This window comes from Sinocyclocheilus grahami, unplaced genomic scaffold (assembly GCF_001515645.1).
Source record: "Sinocyclocheilus grahami isolate Dianchi unplaced genomic scaffold, SAMN03320097.WGS_v1.1 scaffold308.1, whole genome shotgun sequence".
NCBI classification, from domain to species: Eukaryota; Metazoa; Chordata; class Actinopteri; order Cypriniformes; family Cyprinidae; genus Sinocyclocheilus; species Sinocyclocheilus grahami.
Window position 1 is genome coordinate 421,864 of NW_015505487.1, and position 20,303 is coordinate 442,166.

General features: G+C 37.4%; 1 protein-coding gene across 1 annotated transcript in view; it reads right to left on the reverse strand.

Moving 5' to 3' along the window:
* The window catches only part of LOC107601618 (protein phosphatase 1 regulatory subunit 1C-like), a 21,111-nt gene extending 2,500 nt beyond the window's left edge, over nt 1–18,611 (reverse strand). Inside the window, exons 1-5 of the mRNA XM_016293864.1 lie at nt 18,528–18,611; nt 18,199–18,376; nt 15,740–15,800; nt 8,439–8,473; nt 8,028–8,094 (exon numbers count right to left, since the gene is read on the reverse strand). Coding sequence (XP_016149350.1) covers nt 8,028–8,094; nt 8,439–8,473; nt 15,740–15,800; nt 18,199–18,279 — 244 coding nt within the window. The 5' untranslated portion in view covers nt 18,280–18,376; nt 18,528–18,611. The remainder of the gene's footprint in view (nt 1–8,027; nt 8,095–8,438; nt 8,474–15,739; nt 15,801–18,198; nt 18,377–18,527) is intronic.
* Between the last annotated feature and the right edge of the window lie 1,692 nt (nt 18,612–20,303).

The window sequence follows — 20,303 nt, forward strand, 5'->3', positions numbered from 1 at the left end:
CGCGCGTTCACGACAGTACCATGACGCGAGCGTGTGGCGGCGCCACATCACGCCAGATCTGGGTCAGCGCCGCCACACACTCGCGTCATGGTACTGTAGCTCTTCTCTTCTCGTAGCTTCGTAACTTTACAGTTGAACCACTGATGTCACACGGACTACTTTGTCGATCATCTTGGTACTTTTCTGGACCTTGAACGTGGTAGTTACCTTGCTGTCTATGGGAGGGTCAGAGAGCCCTCATATTTCATCAAACATATCTTAACTTGTGTTCCGAAGATGAACGAAGGTCTTACGGGTTTCGAACAACACGAGGGTGAGTAATTAATGACAGAATTTTCATTTTTGGGTGAACTAACCCTTTAATACCTCGACTTTGTCGAAAATGTGGCCTGGAGGGCAGTGCACATGTTCTAGCACAGGGGTGGCGAACGTCGGTCCTGGAGAGCCGCAGCCCTGCAGAGTTTTGCTTCAACCCTAATCAAACACACCTGAACAAGCTAATCAAGGCCTGAAGGGTTACTAGGAAGCTTCAGGCAGGTGAGTTTTTATTAGGGTTGGAGCTGAACTTTGCAGGACTGCGGCTCTCCAGGACCGGAGTTTGCCACCCCTGTTCTAGCATGTTGCACAGTGGCACTTATGTGCAGGCGACCAGAGTTTGAATCCAGTTTGGATCATTTCCTGCTCTCTGCTGCCCTTGTAATTGGCAAAAAATAGCAATTATTAAAATCAACAAACTCTACTCCTCATAAAAAGAGATGTCTGAAGGAAGATCACACATTTTCACATGTGACATCACTGGAGTGGCAGGGTTTCTGCAGGTTTTATGAAGGTAAATTTAAAACTTTTTAAAGACCTTTTTAATACCAAGAAAAGAACATTTAAGGAATAACCTGAAGAGAACACAATACATCAGTACGTTTTCTAAATGTAAATGTCTAGAGAGTGCACAGTGTGTTGCATTAGCAACACAACAAAGTTTGAAAATACAACTTTCAACTGATCTCCATTTTTTTTTCAATCAAATTTATTTTAATAATAAAAAAGCTTAAGGCTTGAATAGCTCTGCTCCCAACCACTAAAATACTTTTACTGTAACTTCTGATCACACTGCAAAAAAGTGATGTTCTTCCACAGTCTTGTTTTCCATTGCAAATCTAAGATTCTTAAATCTTATACATTTATTTGAGAAACAAAGTGACAAGAAATTAAATCTTTTTTTATTTTTTTGTAAAACTAATCAAAATGAACTGAGTTTAAGATTAAAACAAGAAAAAATTATATCTTCCATGGGCTCAACTTAAAGGGGTCATGAACTGCCTTTTTCTGAGAGGTCCACTTACATAAAAAAACATGATATTTTAGCAGTAATAGGCCTATTTTGAATAGGTGTGGCGGATTGTAGACTCAGAAGTAAATGCCCACTGCTATGATTGGCTAACAGCTGTGTATGTTTGACAGCTTACAGCCTTCATAGATGGACTCTGCTGTGATTTAGGTCAAAAACGCATAAATACTCAGTTCATATCAAACGATCTGTAATAACAGACAAAGCAATAGTGATCACATAATAAAAACAGTTACTCATACTTGTGTGGTGCGACATTACTGTCGGATACAATAAAGTCAGCACAGAATCGTCTTTCAATTTCAGTCTTTCAGAAAATCTGGCGTTGAATTGTGTCTTGTTTGTAAACGAATCCGCTGTGAAATGAAGTGAACAAATGACCTTTTACTGACGTGGTCTGGAACTTTATTAAAAATAAAGCTAACCACTCTTTCCTGATGTTGGGATCAGAAGGAAGGCAATGCAAAGACTGCGTTTTTCCACAGCTTGACACGGCACAGTGTCTAGTTGTCTTTGGAGCATCTTTATCTTAAGTTTCTGCGTAGACCTGCATTCGTCTCTCTCGTTATTTACACTACGTGCGCAAATTGGTGGGCGGAGCTAAACAGGCAGTGATGTAGAAGCAGGCGCTGATCTTCTTCTGCGAAGGCGGGGTTTAGAGCGGGACATTCCACAAGCTGTCGTTTTGGCAGATTGGCTTCAATATAAGCTGTTTTTAGACTAATGAGAAAGTTTTGAGTTATGAAACCTACAGGATGATTTTATAGTATGATATGTCAAAAGATCAAGGGAATTTAGATTTCTCAGTTCATGACCCCTTTAATTTAAAGGGAAAACAAGTTTTCATATCCCATTAACAGATATTTTTTCTTGTTTTAAGCATAAACTCACTTAATTTTGGTGAATTTCTCAGGAAACAGGTCTTCATATCTTCATTTTGCATTTCAAGTAAAATTATCTTAACTTAAGGATGTTTAGATTTTGGAAGATATTCATTTTTAGCAATGTATGCAACATTTAATGCCATGACTTTATGAATTTAAGACTTTCTGTTCATTTAAGTCCTTTTTAAGGCCTTAATTTGTGAAAGGTTGAATTAAGACTTTTAAAGACATTTTTCAAGACCCGTAGAAACCCTGAGTGGAAACCCCACAAGAAAAGAGATACCGTGGCCACATATACACTGAAAAGTTTTAGGAGTGAGAGAATCATAACAAAATTGGATTCACAGTTGTTGGCTTACCACAAACAGTGTATAAACTGCATAAACACAAATAAATCATACATAAAATAACTGCAGCTGTAAATCAGGAAGGAGTGAACACTAAATGAAGTTCTAACTATTTGATAGCAAAACTAAAGAATCAAAAATTAAAATGAAATCTGAAAAGCAGTTCACTTGATGCATTGCATTGATCTGTGAGAAGTCTTTACTTTGAATTAAGTCGCTGCTTAAAATGGACAAATATTTCAAATTAAAATAAAAACGCTTTTTAATGAAGAACTATGAATGGACACAGGCAGTGTATTATATCATGTACAGTGGGTTTAAAGTCTGAGACCACATTGAAAATCTGGTATTCAGAATTTAATTTAAACCCATAAACATACAAATGTTTGGGATTCTTAAATATTAAAAACAACGAAACATTCTAAATAAGAAATATTTGAAATTATGCATTATTTCTAGGCTACTAATCAAATCTCTGACAATGATCATGTTATTATCAGATGTTTCTTTCATTGAAGCTCAAGATGATCTTTGGATGATTCTCAAATCATGCTGGGAAAAACAGACACATGTTCACAAGTGGACTCAGACTTTGGACCTCACTGTAGGTGGTTAAGAGCGGAGGAACTGTATTAATATTAGCGACTGATCTATAAGCACGTGCAGTGTGAGTAGTCTGTTGTGTGGGCTGCATGTGTGGGTCATTGGATGCCAAACGCCGCCTCCATCGGTGAAATATGTGTAGTGTGAACGTTAATGGAGAAGATGGCATGGCTAAGTAGATCAAACTGTGGATCAAACTGTACACACAGATGGCATAGACAGAGCATTTCTACAATGCAGTACATTTTCGTTGCCTTAATCTATAATTTTTCTTCGATATTAGATATATTGAAGATATTAGACATATTAGTAATCACAAGTAATTAGTAATCACACAGTGAATTACTTATTTTATTTCAGCTAGTTCAGCAAAAAATTATTATTATTTTTTTTTTCATTTTTGTTTAGTTTAAGTTGAAGTATCAAAATAATTAAAAACTAAATAAACTAAAGCCTATTAAAAACTATATAGACATGCTTTTAAAAAACAAAAACTACTAAAAATGAAAACAAAACTACTAAAACATTAACAAAAAAAAAAAATCTAATTAAGCACATAAACAAAAAATAAAGTACAATACTATATAAATTATACTAAAATAACACTGGTATTAACAAGGGATTTGATGAAATCTGTTGTTCTGTTATGTTCTGTGCATCAATAATCAGAATCAGATAACCTTTATTCGTGTGCAATAAGTGCACAAATAAGTAAGATTAAGAATAAAAATAGTAATAAAAATAATATACTATACATGTATATGGAGTAAGAGGAGTAAATGGAGCAGAAGACTTCCAGTATGCATAGATGTACACATTATAAGTGTAAACTGTATAAAATAATAATATTTTAAATATATTTACTTATAAAAACGGTATACATATAACTATTAATTGGCTTGTTTGACTCTAAAACAATCCCTTGTGGCTGATACTGTACAGTTACAGAAAATAGTATGATAATATCAATATTGTCAAAGGTATAGAAAAATATCAAATGCATGTCAACTCTCAGTAATTACTGAGAAATATCTAAATTTAGCTCTTAATTTCCATCACCTTGTTAAATTCTTGCCATTGTATACATAATCAAGTTGTAATTATTAAAATTTAAGTTTCTGAAAGTCTGGTCCCTTTATAGAAATACTAAATTATGACACAAGTATATTTGTTTTTTCAAATGTTACCAAACTCAAAAGGTACTGCATAACAGGAATGACTCAGATGGTATAGTTACGTAAGAGCCTGTAACATCACATAATATGCACATGGTGTATATGGTTGGATGCGGGCTTCATACCTCTCATGGTCGGTGGCGTGTAGACGCTCTGTTTCCTCTGGGCTGGAGACAGCTGGGCACTCTGGGCCTGGCGTGGACAGTGGAAAAGCAGAGCGTGAGAGAGGGGATCTGATTTCACGCAGACTCTATTTCAGGAGCTCTGCTCCAGCAGGTAATCAATGGCAACTGCATCAGAGCTCCATCCATCTCATAGCAAAGCCCTCCGCTGAGCATCTTAGCATAGAGACCTCTGCAGAGAAGCAGCCAGAGGCTTAGCTTACATACCGCCACGTCCACTAAGACGGCTGAAAAGAACACTGTGTGATGTAATTGCCACATATACAGAAAAACATATCCATATAAGGAATAGACTTCCTGGCGACAGAGGCTGAACCCCCCTTATAAATCAGCACAAACTCCTTTACCTTGAATATTGGTTAAGAGACATTCAAACACCATACAAGAGAGAGAGAGAACAGATAGAGGAGGGGTGATTCAGAGAAGGAGAGAGAAAGAGACAGAAAGGAGGGGGGAGGCATTCTCAAAACAGAGAGTGTTTTCTAACAGACACTGCTGTGATTTAGGTTATAAAGGCATAAATGCTCAGTACATATCAAACGATCTGTAATAACAGACAAAGCAATAGTGATCACATAATAAAAACAGTTACTCATACTTGTGTGGTGCGACATTACTGTCGGATACAATAAAGTCAGCACAGAATCGTCTTTCAATTTCAGTCTTTCAGAAAATCTGGCGTTGAATTGTGTCTTGTTTGTAAACGAATCCGCTGTGAAATGAAGTGAACAAATGACCTTTTACTGACGTGGTCTGGAACTTTATTAAAAATAAAGCTAACCACTCTTTCCTGATGTTGGGATCAGAAGGAAGGCAATGCAAAGACTGCGTTTTTCCACAGCTTGACACGGCACAGTGTCTAGTTGTCTTTGGAGCATCTTTATCTTAAGTTTCTGCGTAGACCTGCGTTCGTCTCTCTCGTTATTTACACTACGTGCGCAAATTGGTGGGCGGAGCTAAACAGGCAGTGATGTAGAAGCAGGCGCTGATCTTCTTCTGCGAAGGCGGGGTTTAGAGCGGGACATTCCACAAGCTGTCGTTTTGGCAGATTGGCTTCAATATAAGCTGTTTTTAGACTAATGAGAAAGTTTTGAGTTATGAAACCTACAGGATGATTTTATAGTATGATATGTCAAAAGATCAAGGGAATTTAGATTTCTCAGTTCATGACCCCTTTAATTTAAAGGGAAAACAAGTTTTCATATCCCATTAACAGATATTTTTTCTTGTTTTAAGCATAAACTCACTTAATTTTGGTGAATTTCTCAGGAAACAGGTCTTCATATCTTCATTTTGCATTTCAAGTAAAATTATCTTAACTTAAGGATGTTTAGATTTTGGAAGATATTCATTTTTAGCAATGTATGCAACATTTAATGCCATGACTTTATGAATTTAAGACTTTCTGCTCATTTAAGTCCTTTTTAAGGCCTTAATTTGTGAAAGGTTGAATTAAGACTTTTAAAGACATTTTTCAAGACCCGTAGAAACCCTGAGTGGAAACCCCACAAGAAAAGAGATACCGTGGCCACATATACACTGAAAAGTTTTAGGAGTGAGAGAATCATAACAAAATTGGATTCACAGTTGTTGGCTTACCACAAACAGTGTATAAACTGCATAAACACAAATAAATCATACATAAAATAACTGCAGCTGTAAATCAGGAAGGAGTGAACACTAAATGAAGTTCTAACTATTTGATAGCAAAACTAAAGAATCAAAAATTAAAATGAAATCTGAAAAGCAGTTCACTTGATGCATTGCATTGATCTGTGAGAAGTCTTTACTTTGAATTAAGTCGCTGCTTAAAATGGACAAATATTTCAAATTAAAATAAAAACGCTTTTTAATGAAGAACTATGAATGGACACAGGCAGTGTATTATATCATGTACAGTGGGTTTAAAGTCTGAGACCACATTGAAAATCTGGTATTCAGAATTTAATTTAAACCCATAAACATACAAATGTTTGGGATTCTTAAATATTAAAAACAACGAAACATTCTAAATAAGAAATATTTGAAATTATGCATTATTTCTAGGCTACTAATCAAATCTCTGACAATGATCATGTTATTATCAGATGTTTCTTTCATTGAAGCTCAAGATGATCTTTGGATGATTCTCAAATCATGCTGGGAAAAACAGACACATGTTCACAAGTGGACTCAGACTTTGGACCTCACTGTAGGTGGTTAAGAGCGGAGGAACTGTATTAATATTAGCGACTGATCTATAAGCACGTGCAGTGTGAGTAGTCTGTTGTGTGGGCTGCATGTGTGGGTCATTGGATGCCAAACGCCGCCTCCATCGGTGAAATATGTGTAGTGTGAACGTTAATGGAGAAGATGGCATGGCTAAGTAGATCAAACTGTGGATCAAACTGTACACACAGATGGCATAGACAGAGCATTTCTACAATGCAGTACATTTTCGTTGCCTTAATCTATAATTTTTCTTCGATATTAGATATATTGAAGATATTAGACATATTAGTAATCACAAGTAATTAGTAATCACACAGTGAATTACTTATTTTATTTCAGCTAGTTCAGCAAAAAAATTATTATTTTATTTTTTTTCATTTTTGTTTAGTTTAAGTTGAAGTACCAAAATAATTAAAAACTAAATAAACTAAAGCCTATTAAAAACTATATAGACATGCTTTTAAAAAACAAAAACTACTAAAAATGAAAACAAAACTACTAAAACATTAACAAAAAAAAAAAATCTAATTAAGCACATAAACAAAAAATAAAGTACAATACTATATAAATTATACTAAAATAACACTGGTATTAACAAGGGATTTGATGAAATCTGTTGTTCTGTTATGTTCTGTGCATCAATAATCAGAATCAGATAACCTTTATTCGTGTGCAATAAGTGCACAAATAAGTAGGATTAAGAATAAAAATAGTAATAAAAATAATATACTATACATGTATATGGAGTAAGAGGAGTAAATGGAGCAGAAGACTTCCAGTATGCATAGATGTACACATTATAAGTGTAAACTGTATAAAATAATAATATTTTAAATATATTTACTTATAAAAACGGTATACATATAACTATTAATTGGCTTGTTTGACTCTAAAACAATCCCTTGTGGCTGATACTGTACAGTTACAGAAAATAGTATGATAATATCAATATTGTCAAAGGTATAGAAAAATATCAAATGCATGTCAACTCTCAGTAATTACTGAGAAATATCTAAATTTAGCTCTTAATTTCCATCACCTTGTTAAATTCTTGCCATTGTATACATAATCAAGTTGTAATTATTAAAATTTAAGTTTCTGAAAGTCTGGTCCCTTTATAGAAATACTAAATTATGACACAAGTATATTTGTTTTTTCAAATGTTACCAAACTCAAAAGGTACTGCATAACAGGAATGACTCAGATGGTATAGTTACGTAAGAGCCTGTAACATCACATAATATGCACATGGTGTATATGGTTGGATGCGGGCTTCATACCTCTCATGGTCGGTGGCGTGTAGACGCTCTGTTTCCTCTGGGCTGGAGACAGCTGGGCACTCTGGGCCTGGCGTGGACAGTGGAAAAGCAGAGCGTGAGAGAGGGGATCTGATTTCACGCAGACTCTATTTCAGGAGCTTCGCTCCAGCAGGTAATCAATGACAACTGCATCAGAGCTCCATCCATCTCATAGCAAAGCCCTCCGCTGAGCATCTTAGCATAGAGACCTCTGCAGAGAAGCAGCCAGAGGCTTAGCTTACATACCGCCACGTCCACTAAGACGGCTGAAAAGAACACTGTGTGATGTCTGATACCGTGATGTTGGAGACAGGAGTGAGGGAGATCCAATCTAATGCTCATTTTAAGTGCTAGGGTTAATCTATCTTCTCTGCTATTGCTTTAGATACTCACTTCTGTTTGACTGCTTGTAGTCTGCTTGTCATCTCCTGAAGGGGAAAAAAGAACAGAGGGACTTACTGCTAATACCATTTCAGTGCTTTATAAATGCAGAAAATGTAGATACGAAGAATTTTTAAAATAATTTTTGCTCTCAAAGCTTATGTAGCGCCTTGAGTTTGAATCTGTAATCTCTTCATGAAGTGTTTGGAGCCCATAGTGGTCTATGGACTCCAAATGAATTGATAAAATACTGGAATATTCTTATAAACTTTTTTTTTTTTTTAAATAGTAGATTTTGCAGTGAGGACCTGGAACATTTGCAATCTGGTATTAATTGGAAGGTTGTTATTGCTGTAGCTTCAATAAAACAGAATCATCAAATTGTTCATTTTAATTTTGTCGCAGATTTTATTTCACACAAAAAGTTTTCTGATAAAAGATATCAACAATTCTGTGTTTTTCTGTCAATATGGGGTGCTGTGTGTACATTAATGAGGAAAAAAAAATTACTTAAATGATTTTAGCAAATGGCTGCAATATAACAAAGAGTGAAAATTTTAAGGGGGTCTGAATACTTTCCGTACCCACTGTAAAATGCCTGTTCTGTATTTGAATATATTATTATTATTTCGTTCTTGCTGTGATGCTAAGCTGAATTTTTAGCATCATTACTCCAGTTTTCAGTGTCACATGATCCTTCAAAAATCATTCTAATATGCTGATTTGCTGCTTAAAAATATGATCAGTTCTGAAAATAGTAAAATGTTGAAACTGTTATACTTTTTTCCCCAGGATTATTTGTTGAATAGAAAGGTGAAGCTGATCTTTTGTAACAGTATAAATGTCTTTACTGTTACTTTCGATCAATCCTTGTGAAATAAAAGCCATTTTATGACAAAAAAAACATACAGATATATTCCATCATCAAGTCACATTAGAAAATCTTCAAATGTTATTGCACTGAAAATATCAAAGTTGCATTTATATTGAAGAAATATGCACAGGATTCCTGTGTGAACTGACTTCATACATGCACTAAAATCAACTTGATTAACTGCAAAAATGGTTTAAAACTGTGAAGTTAGTTATGGCAAACTAATTTGCTTGCTATTTGGATTGATAATGAAATTCATATATTTGGAGGGCCACTGTATACAGTATATTTAACTTATACTGAATTATTTTAGTATGTAGTCTGTGTTTTGTATTGTACATTTATACAATGAAAACTATTATGTACTGCGAGGACTGTATGCACCACTACTGGACTGGTGTTACACGTGTTTAAAGAGGAAAGAAGACTTTAAAAGCCCATGATTTCTCTTAAAGCCACTGAGCATCTTTATTCCCTCACCTAAAGCAAAGGCTGGATTATGATTTTAGACCTTAGACGTTAAGTAAAATCAGAGGCACACAGTGAACCACAGTAGCCAGAAGAGCTTTCTGCATTTATGGGCCCACTGGCTCCACACACGAGGACCTTATTACAAAGACGTATTGCACAAAACGTCCCTGCCAAAGCCACAGGTTCTGCTCCATGAACACTGGACCAAATTACCATTCTAACAGCAACAAAAACCAAGCCAGTCTTCAACTTCATCTTCTGCTCGCGGATACATGGTGCCCAGTTTATGACAAGCAGCAATCGTGTGACGCAAGTTCATAAAGCTTCAAAAACTTTCTTTATAAAGGACCTATTCCAAGTGTTTTGGATCAGAGGAAGAAATGCCAGTCAAACAAAGAGGTGCTTGTTTTGTGAATGCAGCTCTGTGCATCCCACCTCCTCAACACGCCCCTGCGATCTACATCCAAAATCAGCAAGGAAAAATAAGCAGCCGTTCTCCGTGCACAACCACAACATTACAACAACCACCCAGCGATCGTCGGCATCAATCAGGAAAAACAAACAGCTCTGAAATTAACAGCACTTCCCAGTCATTTGTCAGGTTTGAATGGCTTTGCTGGAGAGCATGTCATCTCTGTTGAGTAAGACCTGGCAACCGTCGGGAGACAATAAACGCTCTTAGTCAAGGGAAGCTTGTGAGCTCATAACAAGGCCCTCTTCTCAAGCAGAACTGGCAGATGGCAATGCTGGCTCCAGCGAGAGGGTTTGGTTAAGCTTTATCGTGAAAACCAGTCGTCTCTGCCAAGTCAAACACTAGAGTATGGGCACATTTGATCTCTGTGAGCTTCCAGCCAAGACTAGTCCTGAAAACTCAGATGAGGTGGATAATTTGCTATGTTTATTCACTGATATTGAACCATTTGTGAAGACACTCTGACACTGGATGTTTGAGATTATATACAGTCAGTATAGAAAATAATCACATTTTGTTGCTTTGCGTCCTGAAATGCCTGAAACAGTTTTTGATTTATTCAGCTGTATTTACTCAGTGCAACTTATAACATCCAAGTGAAAGATATAACACCAACATGTCAGAAAAGAAAACAGTATCACTGAGTTGGAAGAAGTGTCACCCCCTCCTAAAAATGACTTGTAAACTCAGGTGTAGCTAATCACCTTCTCTAATGGCACACAAAGCCATTTGACTTTCAACTGTGATCAGCTGTGTTCATTTTGATTAGCTCAGCATGAAAAGAGCTTTCCTGGAGCATTTTTAAGTCCTTGGTAGTGCAACTGAAGCAAACAATCAATTATGGGTGGGTATAGATCTCTGGTATAAAGTTGTGGACTGGCACAAATAAAAAAATTCAAAGTCTATAATTAAGAAGTGGAAGGTGTCTGGTACAGCACAGACCCTCCCTAGATCAGGACATCGCTCCAAACTGTATGAAAGAGCAGGAGGAAACTGGTCAGAGAGGCGCCCAAGAGGCCGACAGCAACTCTGAAGCAGATGCAGGAATTTATGACAAAGAGTGGTCATTGTGTGCATGTGACAATATCACAAATTCTCCACAAACGTGGCTTGTATGGGAGGGTTGCAAGAAAAAGGTCACTCCTCAAGAAAGGCCACATGCAGTCGCGACTGAGCTTTGCCAAAAAGCACCTTGAAGATTCTGTGGCAGAGATGACTAAAATTTAATTATTTGGCCTCGACACCAAACGATATGTCTGGCGGAAATCCACAACAGCTCACTATTCAAATAACAGCATTCCTACAGTAAAGCATGGAGGTGGTAAAGTCATGTTATGGGGTGTTTCTCTGCAGCAGGACTGGAGCACTTGTCAGGATAGAAGGAAAAATGGATGGGGCAAAATACCGTCAAATTCTTGAGGAAAATCTGCTGCCCTCTGCCCGAAAGTTGTCAATGGGAAAAAGGTTTACCTTCCAACATGACAATGACCCAAAGCACACAGTGATTGAAGGAGAAAAAGGTGAATGTCCTTGCATGGACTAGTCAGAGCCCAGACTTAAATCCAAGCGGCAACCTCCCGCTCTCTCTCGTGAAGCCAACACGGAAGTGACTTAAACTCTAATTCGTCAACTGGCCGCTAGAGGCTGGCTGCAAAAGGGAGTCAATCCCATAAATTCCCCATGTTAAAATGTCCAACTTTACAGCAGAAAAAAAACATGTTTACAGCCTGGTTCAAAAAAAGATTTTGGTCTATATAGTTAATTTTGCCCTTCATGACAACTGTGAGGGGGGTGATTTATTAATTTTTTTATAACTCATCTGTTTAAATCATATTAAGCCTTAAAGTTCTGCGTAATTAAGGGTGTGGCCACTTGAGTGACAGGTGGATTGCCGCTGCTGACACTGCCGTCGAGCTAGGTGGGTGTGGCTTCAGCAACCAGCTCCCACCTTTTTGCCCATTTTTGATTATCCGGGAGTGACGCGCGGTGACGCGCTTCCAAGATGGCGACTGCCCGCTCCGCCCACTTTGAGCTTCAAAAACACTCTTCAGAGAACTACGGGTGACGTCACGGACACTACGTCCATGTTTTTATGCTTAAACCCCACTGAAAATCTGTGGAATGACTTGAAGACTGCAGTCCGCATACGCTCACCATCACATTTAACTGAACTTGAGCAGTTTTGCACAGAAGAGTGGGCAAATATTGCAAAGTCTAGATGTGCAAAGTTAGTAGAGAAAGAGACATATCCCAACAGACTAAAGGCTGTAATTAAAGCAAAAGGTGGTTCAACAAAATACTGACACAAAGGGGTGATCCTTTTTCCAACTCAGTGATTCTGTTTTTTAAATTTGTTTCTGACATGTTTCACTTGGATGTTATAAGATGCACAGCTAAGTAAATACAGCTGGATAAAACAAAAACTGTGTCCGTCTCCATTTTAGGCTGCAAAGCAAAAACATGGGATTATTTTAAAGGGGGGTGATTCTATAATATAATAATAATACATAAAAACATTACTATGTAATGACAAAAGGAAAAGGTGGGAAAAATATATACCTGTTTGATAATGTTTCACAGATTTGTCTCTCTTTATGTAAATACGGCCATATATACATATCACGGAAGAAGCAGCACCCAAATATGTAAAAACCTCTGAACATGTTGAACAGATTAATTCAAAACAGTTCCTTGATGCATAGAGTAAACTTGATTTTACAGTTCTGTGGCCTGTTTTGTCCCAGTTCTCAAGAATCACTGATGTCTGACCTCAAAGTAGCCAGCACATTTAAACAATTCACTGTCACAACATGAGCATATGACATTATATGCCTCTGTAAAATTCTTCTGCCTTCAAGTGCTTCTGGGAAGTTCCAACTTACAAGCTTGGAAGTCATAATTACGATGTGATGCGTTATAGATTTTTGGTCTGAATAAATTGGACGCATTGAGCAATTTCATATTTCATTCTCTCTTTTCACTTGACAAGCACAGGAAGCGTTTTTAGTGCTAATGCAACACTGAAGATCAAATGATGCACATTAGGTGTGGAAATTATGCTTTATCTGTGTATTTGATCATTTTCATGCTGCCACAGAGAATTATGGGAAGTTTTGTCCCACAAGCCTGGTGCCTCATAAACGTGGCTAAATGAGTAGTGCTGTCTGGCACGTCTCATCAAAATGTGAACAAAGTCAATTATACAAACCACATTTACAATTAAAAAGTAATTATAAATGATACCAATTAGCTTCCACCTTCATTCTTTAATTTCCAAGCAAAAACATTGTGATGGCATTCATGTGTGCTCAAATCGTGATCATTCTGACATGACTTGGCAGCATTTGTTTAGACTCTGGAATGATTTTTCTACATTTACAGAGCCAAAAAAACAGTTTCTTGTGTGGGCTGTTGAGTGGGATTAGGGTTGAGGTTACCATGTTTACTGATGACGCTAATGTGCTGGCATTTCCCTCAACCTTATTGATTCTGCTTGCATGTGGAAAACATATGAACTTACTCAGCATAATGTAGGTTTGAAAAGAAAAATCTTGAGGTGAAGACCACATGAATGTTCCATGCAAGTCTTAAGGAACAGCTACAGTATGTAAAGCCAGTTTCTCACTTTTAAAATGTTTAAAAAGGTAATCGTGAGTTTAAAATAAGAAATTAAGTGAGATATAATGACACTGTAAGATTTGCAATTGTGATATAAAAAGTTGCAATTACAGTATGAGAAAAAAGTTGCAATTGTGGTTAGCAGTGTGTGGTCACAACCACCATACAATGATAAAAGTCCAATCACTACTTTTTTTAATCCCCCCAAAAACCCAAACAGTCTCAATAATCAAGCTGTTTTGATTTTCTGAGCAATATGATGTCATATTGCACAAGCCCCACCCACAAGTACTGACGGACTATCCCGTATTAGCATATCTCCACCCTCAGCCAGTTATACGCTGTCCGGCATTTTCTCCTCGCTCGAGCAGCTGTAGCGAAAAGACTCTAATGCAATGCAGGTGTTTTCAGTTGGATGCAAAAGTGAACATGAGAGTCTTCATTTTCTCCCGACATGAGAGCCACTGAGGACGCGGTGGATTACTTTTGTTTTTGATGGTAATGCACCACCGAATACGCCTAAATTCGTTTATGTTTGTGCAAATCATTTTACTCCAGACTGCTTTCTGAACGAGGGACAATTCAAGGCAGTTAAAACTCAAGGATGGATCAGTACCCACTGTTCATGATCCAGCTGCACCTCCAGAAGAAGTAAGGCTCACACTGCGAATCGCCTTTCCTCTTCCACGGAAGAGAGGGGCGGGGTGAGCAGAGCTCATTAGCATTTAAAGAGACATGCATCGAAATGGGTCGCTGTGATCAGAGCTGTTTTTGACAAGGTAAAAAGGGTGATGTTTTACATGACCACTGAGGAATTTTAACCAAAGTATGTTGCAGACAGTTCATGAAGACCCTAAAGAATCATATCAATTTGTGGAAAATGGGCATCCGATATCCCCTTTAAATGTCACATTGTTAGATATGAAGTCATCTTGAGAGATTTGAAGTCACACTGAGAGCTATAAAGGCACATTGTGGGATGTAAAGTCACAATTCCTATTTTATTCATTCTGAGGCGAGAACCGGCTTCTATATTAACCTTCCAAAGTGTCATTTGCAGATAGCACATATAATTGAATCTCAGCTAAATACGTCCCATCCATTTCCCAAATAACCCTGAATTCCACTCATAGATAAGCCGCATCGTTCTACATTGGGGTTAAACTGAAAGTTCACCCAGAAGAGACAACGCTTGAAATAGATGACAGAGCTGTAGAGCGATGGTCCACACAGCCTGTCCGCTCGCATATGCTGACGCCATAGGTGGGTTGTTTGTGCTGATAGAAGCCTGTTGACCGTTGCCACATTCACACCGTGTTGTGCTGTTCCGACCCAAGGCTAGATTACAGACACTCCAATGTGAAATGACCTCATCAGACCTATCAAGTTGTCCTTTAAACCAGAAGAGCACATTTCCTCCCGCAATATCATATAATGATTCTACATGAGAATTGGAGAGGGCCTATTTTCATAACAATACAGAAACCCACGGCTTTACGTAAACGATAGCAGAAATTCAAAAGAAATACGCCACAGCTGAAATCGAACCTTGAAAAACACCTCCAAATGATGCACAAATAGACCAAATCTTGTTTGTTTTTGAAAAGAACAGTCATGAGGTCTAGTATTAATGCATTAGGGATGCTGATGCCAGTTAACCAAAGCAAATGTATAGCGTTAGAGATTTGCTCAGTGAGAGAATACTGAAAACTTTACCCTAAAGTTACTGCTTAATGAGGGACAGACCGTTCACTGCAGATTCTTATCTTAATTTAGATACAGAGCAGGGCTCTAGTTCAATAGCGCCTTGTTGGCTGAACTAGCCCTTTCAGTGACTACAATGAAGCATCAACTTGTTTAATGATTTAAAGCTCTTACCTGATGCACTGGGCTCATTGTAGATGACCAAAGTGGCTGGAGTTGGTCTGCGTTTGCGAATCTGAAGAGAGAAAAAAACCCTATAATAATTATACTGTCATTAACAAAAGTATTGTGGAGGTAGTAAAACCCATTTAACCATGGTATAATCACTATGATACACATCCTTGAGTGGCTTATTGGTTTAATTTAATACAGCGTCCTGCTGGAAAAACACCAAGCTTAAGCTGGTTTTAGCTGGATTAAGCTGGTCCCTCAGCCTGACCAGTAAGAAAATGCCCCAAAACCACTCTAAAATGATATACATTTATATTGTAGTTGTAGTATTGCCATGGTACTTTTTAATAACAGATGGAACACGGGCGTAAAATGTTCATGCTGACTGATTTACCCCATGTGTCCAGACACCAGCATTTGTTGGGTGATTCACTGGGGTCAATGCAATCAATTCCCTGAAGAAGGCTGCTGGGTTTAGATCACATTTAGCCTTACAACATGCTGTCTCAACACGTGTGAAACAGCATGAGCTTACACTCAACAATGTAGTCCACCTCCATGCGGTTAGAAATATGCCTGAACATCAGAGTCAATTTTATATGAAATAAGAGATGAACCTGTAAGAATTACCCAGAGTGTGAGAGAGATTCAAGAGCCATCACTTGACCTATCGAGCCAGTACGGCATTTTCGCATCAACGTTTGTTGATCATGTACAGCTGTTATCAAGCCACAGCCAACTCACTAGTTGCACGACTATAAGTTTCTCATGACCTTACTGGATGCTGCTGAATTATATGAGGCCGGAAGGTAACATAACATTATCTAGCTTGGTTTTATGAAAATGGCCAAAGCTGGGCAAAAACTACTATGCTACAAAAAAAATTCTAAGCATCTTGGATCTGCTTGAAAACAAATGCATGAAGCGAAGTACTAAAAGTACTTCTCCTCAGTGGTATAGTACAATCGCTCCTTCAGCTGCAGGGTAGGTAACAATCTGAACTACTAGCCTGATTGTGCCAGCACATAAAATCACTGAGCCCTGAACCTGCATCAGTCCAGGTTATTTTATTTATTTATTATTTTTTTTAAAAAGGCTCCAAGAAACAAGAGTGAACACTGATGGAGAACTTACTCAGCACAAGACAGACTGCCACTGATTGGACAAGCCGGCATCATCATAAAATCAGCCTAACACTTTCCGGTTATGACATTGTCAGCAACAGCACCAACATCAAACACTTTTACAGCCGGGCATGAAGCCTCACTGCTGTATCCGGATCCATCAATGAACAGCTCTACTATAGCAGGAACTAGGGCTGCACGATTATGACAAAAAAAATCATAATTGTCAATTATTCCCTTGAAATTGTAATTGCGATTATTAATTATTGTTTTATTACTAAAACTAAAACAATGGTAAACCCTTAAGATAACATGTAGAAAGAAAAAACGCATCTTGAGCACGCAGAATAACATAAGTGGACTTTGAACGATTGTGGCCTCCATAATTGAAATCACGATTAGAAATTCGATTAATTATGCAGCCCTAGCAGGACCACAATAAGAATATATTCTGCTGCACAAACGACAATTTTTACAAAAAACAAAAAAAAATTTTTGCGATGCACGGTCACCCTTTATCACCAGTTCACACTGTTTGAAATACCCCTGTCAAAACATGACATTGTCAGCAACAGCACCAACATCAAACACTTTTACAGCCGGGCATGAAGCCTCACTGCTGTATCCGGATCCATCAATGAACAGCTCTACTATAGCAGGAACTAGGGCTGCACGATTATGACAAAAAAAATCATAATTGTCAATTATTCCCTTGAAATTGTAATTGCGATTATTAATTATTGTTTTATTACTAAAACTAAAACAATGGTAAACCCTTAAGATAACATGTAGAAAGAAAAAACGCATCTTGAGCACGCAGAATAACATAAGTGGACTTTGAACGATTGTGGCCTCCATAATTGAAATCACGATTAGAAATTCGATTAATTATGCAGCCCTAGCAGGACCACAATAAGAATATATTCTGCTGCACAAACGACAATTTTTACAAAAAACAAAAAAAAATTTTTTGCGATGCATGGTCACCCTTTATCACCAGTTCACACTGTTTGAAATACCCCTGTCAAAATAGTCGACAAAAACTAATTTGGCATGTAATACAGTATTTTGAAAGCAAACAGCAAATGTTTCATTCCCTCCTCGCACTTAAGTGCATGCAAAACACAGTTTGTTCAAGTCATTACGGTGGTGTGCATTAAAAAATTACACATTTTCCAAGCACTACAATCCCACTATGCATGACATCATATCATAAAACTGAGTTTGGCAGCAATCTGCACAGATCTGATGCTTCAAGACAGCCTCAAGGGAGCCGAAGAGCAATGCAGGCCAGTCTCCATTAGGCACAATGCAATAAAAGAGCCTCTCTCTACTTACATGCTCGGACGCCTGGGGATCCAACTGGCTCTGGAAGAGCGGAACGGCAAACTGAATTTTCTTAGGGCTGTTGGGCTCCATGCTGAACGAGAGAGCTGATGGAGAGAGAGATGGAGACAAAGTGGACCCTACTTATCAGCCCCTGTGATTTCCTCTCCCTCCTGTATGGCCCGCCTTCCTTTACTCCACGGAGAGACAGAATGAGAGAGAGAGAGAGAGAGAGAGAATGAGCCACACAGACAAATAGCACAACAAATAGTCAGTCTGTCCTTCCCACATCCATGTTGTCCCACTCCCTTTGCTGTGGTCCCGTGTCCCATAAACCTCACAGAAGCAGAGATGGCTGCAGGTCTTCTCAGCGTGAGTTTTCCGACTGCTCCGGGACACGCTCAGATCTCTCTCCGCTTTGCTGTCTCTCTCGCTCTCTCACTCTTTTTCTCTCACTATCATTAGCAAGACTCAGAGCAATGCAATATAAGCCCCCACCGGGGCCTGCTGATGCTCCTACATTATTTATGATCCTGATTCAGGATGCTGTCGGCAGTTTTCGCATCACATGGCCGGATTTCTCTTCATGGACACGGGTAAACTGTGAGACAAGAGAATGTTCTTTAGAATGTATAACAAGCTCGATCACACTGGCACTTCATTTATGGATTTTTAATTATTCAGGGATTCTTGGGAGATGGGAATGATTTACTGTCCTGCTAAAGCAGCCGTTTTATTTTTAGCCAGAGCGGATGTAGTACGAATCAAGGGTTTAAGACAAAAGTGAGGGATGTTTTTGTGTAGTAATATGTAAAATATTAAATGAAGATTCCTATACTTTAGATTAAATGGATTCCATGACATTTCCAGGCATCTGTGACTGGCACAGGGACTTTTAAAATGTATTAAATAAAGATTGCACTCACAAAGAGCAATTTCTAGCTGATGTATATTTTATATTTAGCTGTACTTTCTGAGGCTAGCATCACTATTACTATTGCTATTAGGTTTGGTATATGAACAAAGCTAATATAATTATATATATAATACTTATATATTTTATATATTTATGAGATATATAATATATGATAAAATATATAAATATAAAAATACTTTATATCTACATAAAAGGTACATTAAACTTCAATAGACATCTTCTTCTGTACCATTTAATGACACCTCAAATGATATGGTATATTGAGACAGATGTGTGCTGTTGCGTTTGTAGACTTACAATATTTGCATGGCAGATGATATAGCAGGCATACATAAATTAATGAAAAATAAATTTATAAAAATAATAAAAAAATCACACAGAATATCGCTTTTTTAAGTAACGACCTAGCAACTGCATAGCCGCATTCTAGCAATCGAATGCCAGAATGCCTTAGCAACCACATAGCAATGCCTTAGCAACCAACCACAATTCCCTTTGTGCCACTTACAAAATGTTAAAATGTAGTTTTATATATTAATATTTTAAAGTTAAGCATGATTAGAATGCATATTAGCATATTACATTCACTTTTCAGGCATGAAAATCATAATATTAAAATACCCAATTGCATTGTTTTGTGGATAATGAAAGTAAATTGTGGTGTAATATTAGGTGTAATAGTTCAAAGACCATGTATTGATCCTAACCGTAACCCAGGACAGACGCTACCTACTGTATGCTGTTTGTTCGGGTCACTGGACATCTGCCAATGAGATAACTGCTATTGATCCACCTGCCTGCTTTGAAATAGGTCATTAGTCTGCAGCCTGTCTAAAACACAACCTGAAGGGGGAAATGGAGATATTTCTGCAAAATTATAACTAATAGTCATAATAAATGATAAAAACAGTTGGTTAAATTTTCTTAAACATATTATGATGGTAGGCTCCAGTGTGCAGCTAAAACTGAATTGCAAAATGTAAAAATTGCTTTTAAAAATAAATATCACTTTATTATTTTAATAAAACAATTTTTTTTTAAATAAAATAAAATAATAAATAAAAAAAATACTGCATTAAATAGGTCAAAAGTGATGGGAATGTTATTGATATTTATTTATGGGAAGGTATTTGTATTTAAAAAAATTTATACATAAAAACATTTTTATGTATACATTTTT